The sequence below is a fragment of the Primulina eburnea genome, chromosome 16, assembly GCF_022965805.1.
Source record: "Primulina eburnea isolate SZY01 chromosome 16, ASM2296580v1, whole genome shotgun sequence".
Taxonomy (NCBI): Eukaryota; Viridiplantae; Streptophyta; class Magnoliopsida; order Lamiales; family Gesneriaceae; genus Primulina; species Primulina eburnea.
In genome coordinates, this window is record NC_133116.1 from 5,948,422 (window position 1) to 5,967,256 (window position 18,835).

Here is an 18,835-nt window from a genome sequence, read left to right on the forward strand (position 1 = left end):
GGGGGAGCTCTTTGTGCGCGGCGTAGCATAAGGTCTAGCTGCTGCTGGTTGGCTGAGTCATCATGATTTACTTCCTCTCACATTCCTGTCGGACCGGAAGGTGATGGGAGCCTAAGGTGAGCGATTTCACTTTTTTTTTATTTTTGGAGCAAGAAACAAGACGAGCCTATATTTCTTTTTCCACAGATAATTTTTCTTTTAATTATTATTATTTTTATTATTATTTTGGATAAATTTTCAATTAATGAATGAAAAGTCAATACAGAAGAAACCATAAACTACCGAATGGATAGCAAGCGCCTTAATCTCCTGACTTTTTATTTCCTCGGACTAACATGAAAACGTTAGCAAATCACATGAAACACCTATAGTATGGTAACCTACCTACTTCGGCTTCCTATGAAATTTAATTTGGAAGGAACTTCAAACTAAACATTCATTTGAACTCATAAATCCCTCAATCTAAAGTTCATCTTTTGCAGCTGATTTCGGATTATCTGATGATAACTTTATCGGATATGAAGCCTCCATAGCAATCCCACACATCCCTTCTTTCGCATCGACGTCCCGTTATCCTTATGTATCCTTGCTCGCCCCATTCAGGCCCCCAAGAATTCCTCACTATCCAGTATTTAGTCCCGTCTAGAGTCGTCCCATATCCAACTATGGCCACCCCGTGGTCAAGCTCCGTGCCGCAGTTTCCGGTAAAAACGCCCTAAAATCATCAATAACACGTACATTAATAAAACTCTCTGGTTCTGCTGTTGGTCAGTAGAGAAACGTTTTTTTTTTTTGTGATTCATACCTCTGAGTAGAACTGCATGTCAGTTCCACCAGCATCGATTGCAACAGATACAGGCTGGTTTGCAGCAGCTTTCATGAGTGCGTGTTCATCGTTTGATGGTACGTTTTCGTGCCCATCGATCGTCACCACGGGTGCATTCATCTACAAAAACATTAAGATGGAAATCCCTGTAGATTTTAAATATTTCAGAGTTTTCAAGGAGAAAAATGAACTTACCTTGGCTGCGTCGCAGTTCCCATTTCTAGCTTTGTAAGGATATGTTTTTTCTTCGGTTAGGCCACCGTGTGTCTTGATGAACTCGAATGCGTCAGCCATGAGCCCTCCGTTGCAGCCCGAGTTGTCCTTTTCACGGTCACAATCAACCAGTTCTTGCTCAGACAAAGACACTAATCGACCTGTTTTAATCTTGTTTATCCCTTCAACTCCAACCACAGTAGAAAATGCCCAACAACTACCTACCAAATCGAAACAAAAAGCTCAATTTCAATCGTAATTGTATCCATAAATATAATAGGCTAAACAAAAAGTGATTAAAAAAATAGGTGAAAAACGTACCACATCGGCCTTGATTCTTGACATCAGTGACTGCACCTTGCTTTCTCCAATCAACTGATGCGGGCAGACTTTCGGTCTTCCCATGCATGAATCCTGTGCTGGGCCGACTCCCGCGAATCGTCCTGTGGTGCTTGACATTCGAACTGTAGGAGTTTCTGAATTCGTGATTTGTCATATCAGCAAATTTGTTGAGTTTCAGCTTGTAAGGCTTGTCCATCTGATTCACTGTGTGAATGTGGTGCACATTCGCTTTGAACACGTTGAAACGCTTCCCTTTCTCACTCAGGTCTCGTGAAACGGTGTGGTGGCTCCGCCATCTCTCGTACAAGTCCCACAGGCTCTCATCGGAAACCAAGTCTTTTTCTGAGAATTCTACGCTTTTTGCTAGTCCGATAACCATAGCCATTAAAAGGAAAACCAAGAAAAGCTTCCCAATTGCCATGATCACTATCTTTTAAATGTACGTGTGTGATATCAAAGTTTGAGCTGAAATATATATACATGAAAGATGTACTTGACAGGCATGGAGAACTGGATGAAGTTTAAGATGGGATTAACTGTGAACTTGGGGATTGAAAAAGCTAACTATGACTGCTTATATTGGAGATTCCTCAAGGCAATTGCCGAGCAATATTACTATTCTATTTGAATTTTTAAAATTATAGATTGAAAAAAATTATGTTATCAAATTATTTTGCTCAATTTGATTTATAGTTATTTCAGCAATCTATAAATATTTAAAGGGAAAAGTGCAATTTTCATATGTCATGCATGTCAGCATATTTCAAGTTTTGGTTTTGATTTATACCATCAAAATTGAGTATTTATTTTTTTTTTTTTGTAATTTTGGCTGTCTTTTTTTTATATATACATAAAAAGGTGATATTATATCGCACACGTGGATGTTATATCGATTTTAAGTCAATTTCATGTTGACGATACATCAATGTCACGTAAAAAAAACCAAAATTATAAAAAACACAAAGATATCGAATTAAAATATGATAACATATAAAACAAAAATGGTAAAGAAACAAATATATTGTCAATTTACAATTCTCCCATTTAAATATTTAAAATATAAAACATTCTCAAGATCGATTCGTTATTTTTATATAGTAGCTTGATGAATAAATGGCTAGTGACGTTAAATGTCTAAAACATTTGGGATATACCATATATAGTAAAAGAAATATTCTTTACAATTAATCAAGAAACTCGAAATTTAGATGTAAATTTAGCCATTTCAGTTCGTAATTTTGGGCCAATTCTATCCTACTCCGGGAGATTTACTCCCTTTTACTTTTTTTTCTTACACATGTCTTTTTTTAATTATTATTATTACATTTCACACTACTTTAACCAAAAATCAACCAAACTAATTTCGTTTCATGTATATAACATGTGTTATATTATTATTATTATTATTATTATTATTATTATTATTATTATTATTATTCTCAAATTTTAAAACTTAATATTTTATATTTAAAAATGACGTGAAATTTTTATTTGATAGTAAATTTTTTACGTTTGAGGTTTGAGATTTTCATTTCTATTATTTTTATTTTTGTGCTAGAATCATATAAATTGTAAGAAATCAATATTTTAAAATTTAATTATTATAAGAAATTCTATATTCTACCCACTTATAAACGTTAATAAAATTATTGTAGCTATTTTTAAATGCTAGACATATATATTATTTAGTGACATGGAGTAAATCTCCCGGAGTAGGATAGAATTGGCCGTAATTTTGTGCGCAACGGACTAACAAACATGGCAAGTTTGGCATGGTGATGATCATGGGGTCATTTCTAAATATAGAAGTTAAATCTTTAACTGTCATCCACTTTTCCTCTACTTTGGCAAAAAGATCTCATTTATGCCATCACAATTACGCATGCAAGAAATTTTATGAAGACGAGATATTGTATTACTAATATTAGCATGTTTTTGTGATATAATTTCACTTTTATTTATCCGTGAAATGAGTCGCCGATGTTCTTTACACTAACATGGCCAAACTAATATTTGACATGGATATCGGCCCAGCCATCGTTCACTCCGTACTAAAACATTGATAGGAATTATAAAATACGCATAGAGATAAAATTTCAATTTTATTCATGTATTATAAAAGTTACTTATTTCTTTTTCAAATGATATGGAAACTCGTAATCGTTATAATTTGTTATGCACTCGTAAGTCTATGGACTAACATAATAATCTACAGAGCATTCTATCATGTTATACCACACCGAGAAACTCTTGTATGACAAGCTAGTTAGAGAAGGTGTTGGTATTTGAATCAAACTCATCACTATTAATCAAATGTTCACATATGCCATCAATTCAGACACCTTTTGAGCAATGACGGAGCCAGAAATATGATTATACCCAGATTAAAATTTAAAATTTAAGAATCTTTTAATATTTTAAATTGATATACTCGACCTACTATGAAATTAATCTAAAATTTATATATAATTTTTTTAAACAAGAAATGGAGGGCCACCCAGGCTGAAGCCCGTGTGCCCATTAACGTGTCTCCGCCACTATCTTTAATAGAAATTTGTTAGTTGTTACAATAGATTTTCGAACACTAGACATAGTGTATCATTTTTTTAATTGAATAGTTTATAGTAATTTATTTATGTATCGTCAATCAATTTCAGTGAGAATCATGTAGTTAAATGTTTTAGTTAAAATTTTCTAACTACGTGGTACTTGAACACGTGCATGTCACATGTGTGGGGTTTTTAATATTTAATACTTCCATCGAAAATTCCTCAACCCTAGCCCCAAATCAGATTTTCTAAAATCCCTATTTGCAAATCTCCACAATTCTTCACTCATCACCGAGAAAGGAAAGACGGTCAAAGGTGAATTATCAAAAGAGAAACTATCGGGGAGTTTAGAAATTTAATTTGGGGGCTATGGTTGGACTATTTTAATTATGAAAATTTTAAGATGATATTATTCCTTTAGCTTGTTACATGATTCAAACAATATAAATTGAATCGCTGTTTCAAATATATATATAACAATAATAACATCAAGTCGGTAATCCCGAGTTACAATACAAGAAAATCAAAATGAAATATTTCCATCTAGTCAAAATAAATTGATAATCATAGCTCTGCCATTGGTCATATCAGTTTATACTTGTTTTTTTTCAAAAGTTTGGGACAAAAGCTTGAGCTTGAAACTTGATTCATGTAATCCTCCCAAACTAAATAGAAAAAAAACCATTTTCTATAGTTTCATTATTTTTAAAAGAAAACAAAATTGAAATTCAAAATTTAAATAAAAATTATTCTACAATCAATACATTTCGCCCATAAATTTACTGCAACCGAAATTATATTTATGTCAACAATATTTTTGACTACTCGACTTTCACACACAGTTGATATTTTGTTTATAAAATATCCATTTTAGTTATTGGAATGTAGTAAAAATAATTCAAAAAAAAAATTTTAATTTCATTTAAATATTAGAAGTGAAAATCTGTACCCAACTAAGTATTAATTAGATTTTCATTTAATGAATTAATAATACACGACAGTAAATATGAGTACTCTCTCTCCTCGTATGTCATGGGAAAATGTACCAAAAATAATGGTCCAGCTTGTACTTTTCATATACAATGTATATTATTTATTAGAGTGATTAATTAAAAAATTTGACTTCCTTTTTATACAAAATTATCAATTAATTAATTTTATAACATAAATTTGACCCTGACATATACATAAATTGTGCAAGAATACGTTAAAACGTAAGTAAAGATTGAGAAAACCTTTGGTTTCAAATCTTAAAAAAAGGAACAATAATTCATTCTTTCATATCAATTTTTTTTTATATATTCATTCCAAATATGTTTTGTTATGGAATAAAAAATTATAGAATCTAAGCTCCAATAATGATACAAAATATGAATAAATTTTTTTTTTGGGAAAAAAAGATTAGCAAAAATAGAATATATAAAACTCAAGTGAGAGAATATCACATGTTAATTTTAGGATATTGATATCTGGTCTGATTTATATAAAAATATTACTTTTCATTACATATATCTATGATTCGTATCGACATATCTCTTAAATAAAAATACGTGACACTGTCTCATGAGATATATAAATTCATAATGTCATCTCAAAAGATATGTACTCATATAGAAATCACAATATATTGTTCTCAAAACATTCTAATTTTGTTGCCAAGAAGAAATAAGGTTACACGATTTTTATTTTTTTTGCTACCAAATGATAAAAGATGGGAACATATATTCAGAAAATGTAAACCTATTGTTCTTATGCTAGATCCAATTAACCCCAATGTAATTGAAGTTGAGGTTGATAGAAGCTACCCACAAACTATTCACAATCAAAGAGAGCAAAAAAACACATTTTTATATGAATATGTTTCTTGTGAGATGATCTCACATATCTTTATTCATGAGACGAGTCATCTCTAATCATATTTACAATAAAATGTAATATTTTCGACATAAATAAAATATATGTTTCACAAAATTGATCAACTGAGATCGTCTCATATGAGTTTTATGTTTTTCATAAACATATAATCGGGATCAAGAACAAACACACATAACTTAGATTTCTATACATAAATTAGTTTACGTATGATTGTATAATTTTAATTAACTCTCTAAAGGTATAAATGTTTGTAAATGTTTTAGTGGAAGCATTTCCCTTATATTTACAAGGAATAATATAGAAATGGCATTTTCAAATTCACGTTTATATTGTTTTAAAATAAAAATTATCAAAATTGTTGAATATTCAGTTCCATCGTCATCTTAAAATTAATCGAATCCCTTATTTATATTTATATTAATAAAAGATATACACATGTTGTATATGTTATTGTTATTTTTAATTTGATCAAATAATATTAATAATTAAAACAAAATTATTTTCAATCTATAAGAGTAGTTCAATTTAAAATAGAAGTTTTGTTTAAATTTTTTTCTAAATAAATATGAAGTGATTTGAACAAATTTTAATAGAATAAAAAATATAATTATAAAATTAAATATTTGATGTTTTTAATATAATTATTTTAAAAATCTTATGAAAAATATCATATATAATCATCGTAATAACGATTACTCTAGTCAGGGGCAAAACTTGTTGAGATGTTCTCACGGGTCATATTTGTGAGACAGATCCCTTATTTGGGTCATCCATTGAAAAAGTATTACTTTCTATGCTAAGAGTATTACTTTTTGTTGTGAATATCCGTAGGGTTGACCCGTCTCACGAATTAAGATCCGTGAGACGGTCTCACATTAGACATACTCCTTAGTCAGACTCAAGCTGTACATCATCGTTCTCATAATTTGAAATTGAATACGCACCAATACATACCAAATACGATCGACCCAAAAAACTCGAGAAATTACGGTGCAAACGTGCAGCTTCGATGGAGGAAACGACCAATGATCAAAAGAAGCCACTCCTCTCCACAAAAGAAGAAGAGTACCAAGCACTTCCAGTGCTTGCATCCTACCCGTTATCCAACCATTCCTTCGCTTCTTCCTTCGTAGCAGACGGCGATGATATAGATCCGATTTCCGGAATCCAAGATTTCTTCGATGAGTTCCGTACGGAGTCGCGGAAGCTGTGGTATTTGGCTGCTCCAGCTATCTTCACTTGCATTTGCCAGTACTCGCTCGGTGCCATCACGCAAACGTTTGCCGGCCATGTGGGCACACTCGAACTCGCATCCTTCACCATCGAGAACTCTGTTATTGCCGGTTTATCTTTCGGCGTAATGGTATCACTTTTAAATCTTATAGATTTCTCATTTTTTTGAACTTTTAAATCTTGAGCTCACTCCATTTTTAGGCTTTTAGCTTACTGCAAAAATAAATTATATAATTTAAGCAGTTGATGTTTGAGCTTATTTCTGGGATTAATGGAATTTTTTTGTATTTTCATGTCTTCTTTCTAAGTACTGCACGATTGAATGGATACTCTGATAAGAAAATGGGTAATTTTAAGGTTTTTTTGGTAATTTTTGAATAGTTGGGAATGGGAAGCGCGCTGGAAACCCTCTGCGGGCAAGCGTATGGTGCCGGAAGAATCGAGATGCTCGGTGTATATATGCAGAGATCGTGGGTCATCCTCCTCTCCACAGCGGCTATGCTGACGTTTGTTTACATTTTCGCTACTCCGTTCCTGCTATTAATCGGCCAAACGGAGAGCATCTCACTCTGCTCCGGGAAGTACGCTCTCTGGATGATTCCTCAACTCTACGCGTACGCCATGAATTTTCCGATCGCCAAGTTCTTGCAAGCGCAGAGCAAGATGATGGCGATGGCGTGGATTTCCTTGGTGGCCTTAGTTTTGCACGCATTTTTCAGTTGGCTGTTGATTCTGAAGCTGGGGTACGGGATGGGCGGCGGCGCCATAGTTCTTAACGCGTCGTGGTGGTTCATAGTAGTAGCGCAGCTGGTTTATATATTCGCCGGGAGTTGCGGCAGAGCTTGGTCTGGCTTTTCATGGCTGGCGTTTCATAATCTATGGGGTTTCGTTAGATTGTCTCTCGCATCGGCCGTCATGTTGTGGTGAGTCAAAAATTCTCAACTCGTTGACTTGGTCAATATCTTCTTTCTACCAACTGTAGATAATTATATATTAGGACATATATAATGATAATTATAAATAAATAAGATTACAAAAAATATATATATATATATATTTGAAATGATAAAAGTATTAATATATTTTTAGGGAAAAAATAATTTTATTATTCTAAATATATTTTATAACCCAAAATATATCTTCATCACATAACCCTAAGTATTAGACACGTGTGGTTCACAAATATCATGCACATATGTGGTTCACATTTTTGAAAAATGAAAATTATGCATTTTATATGTAAGCAAAATTGTTTTGTTTCCCTACGTATAGACATATAGATAAACATGTTGGACTTTTTTTTTTTGAGTCCATAATTATGGATCATAATATTATTTTTAAAAATAGAAGTCACTTATTTTTTGGGAAGTAATAGAGTAATTTTTTTAAACCTTTTCTTTCTAGAAAAAAAAGAAAAAAAGAAGCAGAAGTAAGGGGTACCGTCCCATATGATTTGGATGTACAAGATTCATACACATATGTGATTTTAAAAAAATTAGTGGATCCCATGTATGTGTGATTAAATTTGAGTCTTTGATTCTATCATGATAGTAGTGTCCCTATATGTAGGATAGAATGAACCGAAATAAGGACTATATACTTTGATTTTGGTATTTTTAAATTATGTTTAAGACATTAATCACGCACTACTTCCATATGCACTATTAATTAGTCAACAATAATTGTGTAACAAAATATTTTCTTTCAGAAAAAAAAAAAAATAATAAAATCTTACATTGTGTTTGATGAAATGGGGCAGCGGAATTTTCTAGAAATTATTAAATCAATAGTCAATTATCGCAGGCACGTTGCATCTCTGCGGTAGACCTGGTGTTCGTTATCATAATAAATATATTCATATCACCACACCCACAGCTTATTTATTATTTCGGTGCTACGTTCTTAAATAGTAATTATTTTTATTTAATTTATATTTAATAATAACAATATAAGAGTTTCCAAAAAAAAATATATAAATATAAATAAATGAATATGTATTTGATACAGTTTGGAGACGTGGTACTTCATGGCTTTGGTCCTCTTTGCTGGATACTTGAAGAACGCAGAAGTAGCTGTCGATGCTCTGTCAATATGGTAAACATAAACACATAAATTTGGTTTATTTTTTACAAAAAACTTTATATCGATCCTTTATATATCTCACTGTTTGCAGTAATTTCAAAAACATCCCACTAACTGCAGTAATTTCAAAAACATCTTACCGATATTCACAATAAAAAGTAATTATACTCTTTTATAGATGATCCAAATAAGAGATCTGTCTCACAAAATACGTTCTGTGAGATCGTCTTACACAAGTTTTTTTTAGCTTTTATTTATCTAGTAATAGAAAAAGATGTCAATATTTCCCCACCCATGAATAATAATATATTTAAGGAATTTTTCATGTAAATGGGACCAGCGATATTTGATTTTTTTATCGGGTCCATAAATGATAATTCCATAATCCCCGGGTTTTCCGGATGATTCCCATCATACATATCAAAATTTGATAGTATGTACTTTGCAATGTGAATATTTACGAGAGTATGGGTAATGTTATGTCTATTTATTGAATGCGATGAAATTATATATTTGATATGTGAACGTATTGATTATTTCAACGATACTCGCATTTGTGTTTATAATAAATGTACATAAGATCGATCATATAGCGTGAGTCTAAACTACTTGACTCTATCCACCCAAGTGAAATTTGAATGTCGCACCTTTTAGATTGGATATATGGACCAAAATAACTTGGCTCGTGTTTGCCGAAGTTATTTCGATCTGAGAAAATGATTGGAAAGATGGATTCCGAATAACTGAATTTGGGGTGAGAATTTAGAATCAATTACATTGATTAATAAAATATGTTGAACGTGGAAGGAAAGAAATTTGAAATTTATAGAATTCAAGAAAATTGATTATTTGTAGAGAATAATTTGACTTTTTGGTGCAGCACAAACATATTGGGGTGGACTGTCATGGTAGCCATTGGTTTCAATGCAGCAATAAGGTACTGTTTTCATATCTAATGTTTCATGTTTAAATATTGCATGCATTGTCGTATACACGGTGGAAAAACGATATAAAAATATTATAATAATAAACCCACTTCGTGAAAAATAAAAATCACGTGTCGAACTCGAAACGTTAGGAGTACGTGTGGAGCCTAATTTATATATAAGTTTTTATTTTAAATAAGAATATTTTACTAGTAATTATTTCACTGTTTCTTGATGTATATTTTAAAAATTGTCAAGGGATGATAGATCTTTTCAAACTTTTGGCTACTGCTGCATTAACTTTGTTAAAATGTTCTTTTTTTTCCAAACAGTGTGAGGGTGTCTAACGAATTGGGGGCGGCACGTCCAAGAACGGCGAAATTCTCGGTGGTGGTGGTGGTGATATCGTCGTTCTTGATCGGCCTACTCGTCTCGGCGTTCATCCTCATCTTCCAAAAACAGTATCCTTCTTTATTTTCAAACAGTGAAGCTGTCAAACAAGTTGTGTACCACCTCACACCATTACTTGCATTCAGCATCGTCATCAACAACATCCAGCCTGCCCTCTCAGGTAATTGATTTCGACATTTTTTCTGAAATTCTTCTTATTTATTTATATTGAAGAATCATGAAAGTATGTGGTGTGTGAATGAATGAATGCAGGGGTGGCTATTGGGGCTGGATGGCAAGCATTGGTTGCCTATGTTAACATTGCATGCTACTATCTCTTTGGTATTCCTTTGGGTCTAATATTTGGGTATGCAATTAACATTGGAGTACAAGTAAGTATCCATATATATATATATATATATATATATATATATATATATATATATATATATATATATATATTAAAGTATGTATATGCATATAAGTTTTAACTATGCAATTCTTGAATACTTGTGCATATATTGGGCTTTCAGGGTATTTGGTATGGAATGATAACAGGAACAGCTGTGCAAACATTCATTCTCTTTTTCATTGTTTATAGAACAAATTGGAATAAAGAGGTACGAACAATTTAGTGCTTCGTTTGCACTAGATTCACTTTATTATTATTTTTTTAAGATTGATTTATTTTTGTGATATGGTACGATTAATTTATCTGGTTGTGGTTCAGGCATCTGCTGCTGCTCTAAGGATCAAGACCTGGGGAGGGGAATCAGATCCTAAAGGAAACCATGTTTAAGATCTGTTGTGCATTGTCTAGAACAAAGTTCTTATTTATACCGGATCGAGACCAAGATTCTTGTGCCAGTCATATAATATTATACGATGGAGAGTTGAGGAATCTGTAACTTTAGTTTCGTTTTGAGTACGAACGAACTTTTGGTCCCCTTCATGTTCCATGGGAAGTGTATCGCACAAGTCTTCGTTTTTGTATATCTGGGAAAAGGCTTATCATGGGCAAATTGCTATTGAATTTTGACACTTGCATCTGTTCAATGTAATATACTGAGATGAGGGAAGAGCAAACTGTCTACGACTTGATTGTTTTGAAAACTCCAAGAATATACATATACTTATGAATACAATTCGAACAACAATTGTGTGCTGTACCGAAGAAAGAATACAAGATAAGCAGCAGAAATTTACAATACAAATAACGAGGGCTTCAACTTTTCAGAAAGATGGCAGCTCCAACCAGACCGACCCACAAAGCTAAAGACAGCCAGAAGGCACGGCTTTTCTCCAAACCAGTTGGTGGTTTCCACACCAAGAAGTCGGCCAAATAGTCTTTGGTTGATGGAAGTTGATTTGTCGTGGAGCTACTCATTCTTCGGTCTTGGTCCTTGTCCTTGTCAGACCAAGTCGCTGCATAACTGACGCAATCAACAGAAAGCTCGTCAAACTTCGAAAGAACTTCATAATACAAATATATGCGCAAATAACTGTTTTACAAGCTCGAACTCATTGGTTGTGCTTGAGACAATTGTTGTCTACTTTAACAAGCTCTCTCGTGGTTTCAACTGGTTTTGAGAAAAGCACCTGTGTAAGGCATACATGTCGAAACCAACGAGACCTATGACCTCCAGGCTCCGATATTATATTGAAACAACGTTTTCAAAAATCGAGTTTAAAAACAGTTTTATACCTCAACATTATGTGAAGCATCCATCTGGAAATACACAAAGATTTGCAAAAATAAGCTCACCTATCATAACTCGAACCAATTATTGGAATAGTAACCATCTCTTCTTGAGTAATCTTAAGCTTCGGTGCTTGCAGTATGTAGCGTAAATTTGCAGCTTGTCGTCTTATGCTGACACTGGGATGCGTCATTTCTAACTGCCGATACAAAGAAATGCAGTCGGCATGGCGATTCTTGGCCTCGTAAGCCATGGCAAGCCATATTTGTATCTGTACATATGAATACCGTGCAGCTCACACGATGAATGGAAAAGAAAGGTATATAAATATATGAATAACATAAGAATCTCTAACCTCCCCGCCAAACAAGGTCGACCTGGGGATGATCGTGAGTGCGCCTTCGAGAAACTCGATTGCACGTCCATACATGCCCTTTTCATAAGCTTTTTGACCCAATTGGAACATCAGCTGGGCTGTTTGTCTTCGTTCTGCTTGCTCCTTTGCCACCTATACATCGTATGCCTAAATGGTTAATGCTTCCTCAACGAGCTATTTTGTGTGACTTGCTTCTCTCTTCGTTACTATTTTCATGTCTCCATACAAATCCATTTAATATATTAAGTTAATAACATAAGAAAATAAAATAAGCACAACCGAGACAATGTGTATAGATATTTGATAGCTGTTACGTCTCTCGGGACTAGATTTTTCCATATTAAACAAATCAAAGCATAATCTAAAACAAATTAGTTGAAGCAACGTGATTCTAACAAGTATCAAATAATTAAATTTTCTGCTAAATCTGCTTTGCCTTGGTACCATGGGATGGAATATTAGATGTATTTATTTTCTTATAATAATTAATTTCTCTTTTATAAATGATACTCTCACGTTTCTAATGACTCTTTTAGCAAGTCCAGCTAGATTACAGACAGTGTAATAAGAAGTTTCATGATAAAAAAAGCAAACAAAGCAAGTAAACCCAGAAGTGATTACATAGTAAACTACGAAGAAAGAACAAATCAAGAGCAGACAGTGCTAACTATATCTCTGATTGTAGCTACATGGAGCCAATAAACAATTAATTCATGCAACTGACAAAGACCTCAATATAAAAGTTCCCAAAGATCATCCAAAGCCCCCCTTGCTTTAAAGATTGGTTATATATTTGGTCAAAAGACAAGGATTTTTTATTCCACAATCTAGTACATCTTTAAATAACAAGATAAATAACGTCAAAGCCATCTTTTTTTAAAAAAAAAGATAAAAAAATCAGACCAATTTGGCAAACATTAATGTTATAAATTACTCATTTCTACCTTCACATTCTTGAATATAAACACTCTGCAGGATATCTAACAGTTTCTTCCCAAACATCAGAAAAACATAGGATCACCAGTTTAGATGTCAGCTACACATGCAACTATCATAAGAATCCATTGTCACTCCATCACAAGGAAATCAACTTAAAACCATTACTTTAAGCTTCTTGATCATGCCTATTTTCAACCCATCATACACGAAATTTCCAATGATCCAATAAACTTGAATTTCTCTGTTGATCTCCCTCTACTGGTTCGAAGTGCGGTGTGCTGAGTTTTTAATTTCATAGTCGAGTTTCTATCTTCAGAGTTGAGACCCAGTTTAGGGAGCTCGGAGCTTTAAAAATGTAGGGAGATTTTGTTGAAAATATAATGGATAAATATATACTCTCCATTAGACCAAGCCAGATCCAAAGGATTCAATAACATAATAGAAGTATAAGAGCAAACAGTCATGCCTTAGCCAAGAAATAGAACGAAGAGCTTAAATTCAGTAATCGTCAGGGAAAAAAGGAAAGAACAAACCTTTTCCAGTTCTTTCTTCACTCTCATCCTCTTCTCTTCTTCAGTCTCTTCGCTACCATTCCTATCGCCATATTCTTCATCAACCTTGTTCTGCAACTCCTCAGCTTTCTTCTCCAGCTCTTTCATCTCTTCAATCTCTTGCACCCTCTTCCTCATCTCCTTCTCCCAATCGAACCCATCATCCTCTCCCAAATCCTCATTGAGCCCATTCCCGTTTCCATTCTCATCGTCGCTGGAATTCTCGTACTCGACACCGTTCACCCTCGACTGGTTCGATGTCTTCTTGGTCAAGTATCGCTCTTTATTATCGAAAACAGATTCGAAGTGAGTGGTGATCAGGTGTATATCCTTCTTGAAGATGCTCAAAACGGCGTCCGAGGGGAGGAGGCGGGTTCTAAGTTCAGGGACTCGAGGAGGGGATGCGGAGAATTCTAGGAAAGGGGATATGTTGCTGACTACGACGGCCATGGGGAAGGCGTCGTATTGTCTGGGAAGAAATTGAGATATCTGCTCGGAGACTGGATATGGAGGTTTTGGTTTGAGCTGTGTCGTCGGGAGAGATGATGGGGAGTGGAGATATTTTAGGAAAGTAGAGAGGAAATGACGCAAAAGGTCTTGACGCTATCAGTTTGTGGGATCGGATAAACTTGCAAAAGTTGTGATCTTGAGGAGTAATATCGTCTAGATGTAGCAGAGACGTGGCGTTCTTAAAACAGATTTTGGAGTCAAACATGATGAAAAATACAAATTGTATTTGTAAATATTTTAAAAAAATGATTATGAAATAAAATTAAATAATTTTGACTTTGTTCCTATGCGGGTTGATGGATAGGTTGGATGCTTTGAGCGGCATTTTTGGTGGCTAAAGGTGGAGCTTGTGGCGTTTCCACTCTCCCCTATTACCCCCATTTCCGTTAAATAAACACGTAAAAGCTGGGTTACCAAGAACAATCATGCCTCACTTCATTCATGCATTTCTAAAAAGTAAAAGTAATGGAAGCTCGCTGTTCTATTCTATTATCTTCTCCAATTTCAATTACATGAAGGTGAAAAGGCTCAAACTTTACAGCTCCCTCGGTTTTGATTAAGTTCTTGTCGTGTAGTAGTCAAATGTTGAATTTTTCCAAATTCGCAGGCTCTGCAAAGTGGGCTATGGCTTCTTTGGCTTTGTGGGATTTTCTTGATTTGTGTATCCTTCTATTCTACTCTGTTGTTGCCCAAGGAACAGAAGATTATCGACGATTACACCAAGATGACACTTTTTACTGCACCTCGGCCTTTCACGGGTTTAATAGGTGAAAGGCGGGCTCTTGCAGTGAGATCATGGCTGGGTCTATCTGAAAATATTAATGTTGTTCTTTTCAGCCAAGACCCTTCCGTTTTCTCCCTGGCGGAATCATTGGGATCCAGGGTCTTAGTTGAGCCTAATATCGACTTCACGTGAGTCTTCTCAATTTTCCTTTATTTTTTATTTTGGATTGAAATATTGATTAAGTTATTGTCATATGGTTTGGAGTTGTTAATTTCTCTTTTCTTTAAATAACTTCAGTTCTTCACTTCGTGGGTCAGTCACGTTTCGGAATGTCTGATTGTTTCAACCTCTGATTCTGTCAGTCGTATGACTTTTAAAGAACGAAATCGTGTTTCATAATGGTAATTCGGGCTTAAGGTATGATGCGTCATATACTGCGCAAGATTATAAACCTGATATGGAGCACGTGTTTTTCCAGGATTTAGGATCTTTGTTCGAGTCATACTAGTTCCACGTGTGTGTGAAAGAAGATTTAAGTTTGAGTGGAAGGCAAGAGAGATGTTTCTTTTGACTCTGAGGTTCTAATTCGAGTTACGATGAGCGTAAATACGGATCCTTCAGCATTTTGAAATTCTTGTTACTCGAAATTCTGGATTTAATGGTGCAATTTGCTCAAAGCTGTATTTTCTTCTGCATAGGTTCCTGGGTACACCATATTTCCATTCCATGGTTGCGAGATCCCTGGCATCATCATCAGATGTTTCTGTACTGGTAGATCCTGATACAATTATCTTATCAGACTTTGTACCCACCTTGAATTATACCCACAAGCTCGATGAAGACTGGATTGTTATTGCCACAACACAAAATATTTCCCATTTTACCCTTTCATTTGGATTCCGGTGGAAAAAGGTGGCTGACAGTTGACGGTGAAAAGTATTTGGAGAAAGGAATGATTGTCGCATGGAAAGCTATTTGGAGAAGGAATGATTGTCGCATGGAATAACGGGGATTTGTCTCTTCACAAGGGCATCCTTCCCTCGTTTTTGTATGGCAAAGGACCCCAAAATCAGTGGATCATCACCGAGTCCTTGAACTCTGATTTTAGGCTTGTGATTGATGCAAGTTTGACTATTTCAAGTTTTTACCTCAACAAACTTCACCAAGAAAGTACAAGTTAGGAACTAAATGGCCCTTCTGGGAAGGCTTTATGGATCATTTTCTTTTCGCAAAGCCAAGTATCTAAGTCTGCTCGTGTTATTTGAGTACGGACGACACTATCTTTTTGTTAATAAAAATCAACACGTTGCTTATATACTGGGCTACAAAAGATCATTAAACTTGTGGAAAAAAGATGTAGCCGTGTCTCCAATGGAAGAGGAAATACAGGGTTGTCTTGATTCGATACAATCATTCGAAGAAATGGAAGGGCGCCTGGTGAATGAGCAGTCAAGATTGTGCGACTCAATTACACCGCCTCTCTCTCTTGAGAATCTACTGTCAATTCGTGCTGCTCAGAACAAGACAATTGTACTAGGTGTTGCTGGATATAGCTACAAAGATATGCTAATGAGTTGGGTATGCAGGCTTTCGGCACCTCCAATTGTCAAATTTCTTGGTCTGTGCTTTGGAGAATGAAATTTACGAGTTCTACATCTTGCAGGTCACCTTCAAATGAACTTTAGAAGTTTAAATTCCATACAAGAGAGATCTCCATAAATCTCTTTTGCGAATTGATACTTGGAACAAAGAACCCTGTCGTAGTTGTGGCATGGTCCGTCCAATATCTCTTCTGTAAAAGTTTCCTTCAAACTTGTATCGTGTTCATCTGTACTAGAATTGGAATCAAACAAGATGAAAATAAGGGACATTTTAGATTGAAAATCTAAGGAAGTTGTGCACATCTGTAACTCATAATAAGTACTGATTTGTACTTTCATTCCAGTTGCAACATAACACATCTATCCTTGCACCGAAAAACTACAACTAACAGTGATGATATAATTCTATTTTTTTTTTTATAACAGCACAACGTCTCAAAGCTTTATACTTCGATCGGTCGGAAAATTTGGTGCTTACAGGGATATGCATTCGTAGTGAGGGGTCCATGGAAAAAAATTATTGACCCTACATCTCACGTGTAAGAATATATGGCCACACTTGGATGCCCCAACGGTAGAGCATTGAACCTTTTTTTTTACGAACATTCATTAAAAGAAGGTGTAAAAAATGTGAACATAAGTATACTGAGCATCCTCGTGAGATAATAAAATTATAACCGACTAAACTTCAATTATGGTTTTCATCCGAAATGTAGTAATTTACGATCAACTTATTTGGCTTATGCAGATGACCTGCTAATATTCTCCCGGGGAGACACTGGTAGTATCTCGTTGGTTATGCAATGCTTGAATAATTTTGGGGATATGAGTAGTTTGAGAGTTAACTTGTTGAAATCGGACATCTATATGGCCAGTGTTGATGGAAGCATGAGACAGGAAATCCTATATATCTATGGATTCAGTCAGAGAGTTCTACCATTTTTTATCTAAGGGTCCCGTTAGCTGCTAGACAATTGAGATCTTCTGATTATAGTATGTTGGTTGAAGCCGTCGCTAAGAAGAATAATTCCTGGCACATGCATTCTTTATCTTATGCTTAGTAGATGGAAATGATCAGATCGGTTATATGAGAGGTCGAATAAGATCTACTCATTGATAAGATCTACTCATTGTGTCGGAAGTTTGTTTGGCCAAATAAGCACCTCCCATTGCGTGGGACATGTGCAAACCATTGGTTGATGGAGGTGTGAGACTCAAAAATTTGAAAGCATGGAACAAGGCTCTGATTGCTAAAACCCTTTGAAAAATCCATTTCAGGAAAGACAACATTTGGATTTGATGGGTTAACCACATCTATTGCAGATTTGGGTGTGTTTGGAATTGGAGTTAGCACAAAAATGAATCACCGCTTATCAAACAGATTTTAAACATTCGTGATGAGATGGTTAGTTGTACGGGATCAGTGGATGCTGCCACACTTACACTGGATAATTGGTTTCGCACAAGCGCGGGTTTTGTGTTCTTCCTAAGCACAGATTTTTACTGTGACTGTTTGTCCATAAGAAGCTTCATACAAGAAACATACTTCTGCATGTGACAGATAAATTGTGTATTCTATGTAACACTGAGGATGAATCTGTCCAACACCTCTTTTTTTTAGTGCCAATCTAACTGTGCATTTGGATGGAAATACATAAATTGCTCGGCATGGTGAAGACTATGGGTTCTCATACGATGATCTTGAAGGCTTTTAGAACAAATTATGGGGGAAATTCTATCCTATCTAAGATGAGATTGACGGCACTTGTAACTACGATCTATCGCGTTTGGAACAACCGGAATCGAGCTATTTTCGAGAATGAAAAACCAAGGGTGGACGAAACTATCAAGATGATACAAATTATGACTTTTCGTTGCATTACGTTGATCGGTATGCTAATTGCTATATAAGCAGCCGAACGTAACAGTATGTCTCATAACATTTGTCAATTCTGTAAAATATTGACAAGTGCAGCACAACTTCAGTAGAAAACACAC

At 34.7% G+C, this 18,835-nt stretch overlaps 3 protein-coding genes and 1 pseudogene across 3 annotated transcripts; 2 read left to right on the plus strand and 2 right to left on the minus strand.

Moving 5' to 3' along the window:
- Positions 1-279: 279 nt before the first annotated feature.
- Positions 280-1,905, minus strand: LOC140816819 (vignain-like). Its single transcript, XM_073176290.1, is given in 5 exon segments — positions 280-571; positions 573-715; positions 806-946; positions 1,022-1,260; positions 1,361-1,905. Coding segments are annotated over 5 exon segments (1,074 nt in total). The 5' UTR covers positions 1,803-1,905; the 3' UTR covers positions 280-462.
- A 4,802-nt stretch (positions 1,906-6,707) lies between these two features.
- On the plus strand, positions 6,708-11,393 carry LOC140815838 (protein DETOXIFICATION 29-like). The gene is made up of 8 exons (XM_073174813.1): positions 6,708-7,168; positions 7,420-7,961; positions 9,046-9,132; positions 10,001-10,057; positions 10,379-10,617; positions 10,710-10,828; positions 10,970-11,056; positions 11,167-11,393. Exons 1-8 carry the CDS (start codon positions 6,815-6,817, stop codon positions 11,233-11,235), a joined length of 1,554 nt encoding a protein of 517 aa, XP_073030914.1. The 5' UTR covers positions 6,708-6,814; the 3' UTR covers positions 11,236-11,393.
- Positions 11,394-11,485: 92 nt separating this feature from the next.
- On the minus strand, positions 11,486-14,603 carry LOC140815840 (uncharacterized). Its single transcript, XM_073174815.1, has 4 exons — positions 13,985-14,603; positions 12,492-12,644; positions 12,202-12,407; positions 11,486-11,869 (listed from the first exon to the last, which is right to left on the minus strand). Exons 1-4 carry the CDS (start codon positions 14,450-14,452, stop codon positions 11,662-11,664), a joined length of 1,035 nt encoding a protein of 344 aa, XP_073030916.1. The 5' UTR covers positions 14,453-14,603; the 3' UTR covers positions 11,486-11,661.
- Positions 14,604-14,781: 178 nt separating this feature from the next.
- LOC140815839 (beta-arabinofuranosyltransferase RAY1-like) lies at positions 14,782-17,174 on the plus strand (annotated as a pseudogene).
- Positions 17,175-18,835: the final 1,661 nt, after the last annotated feature.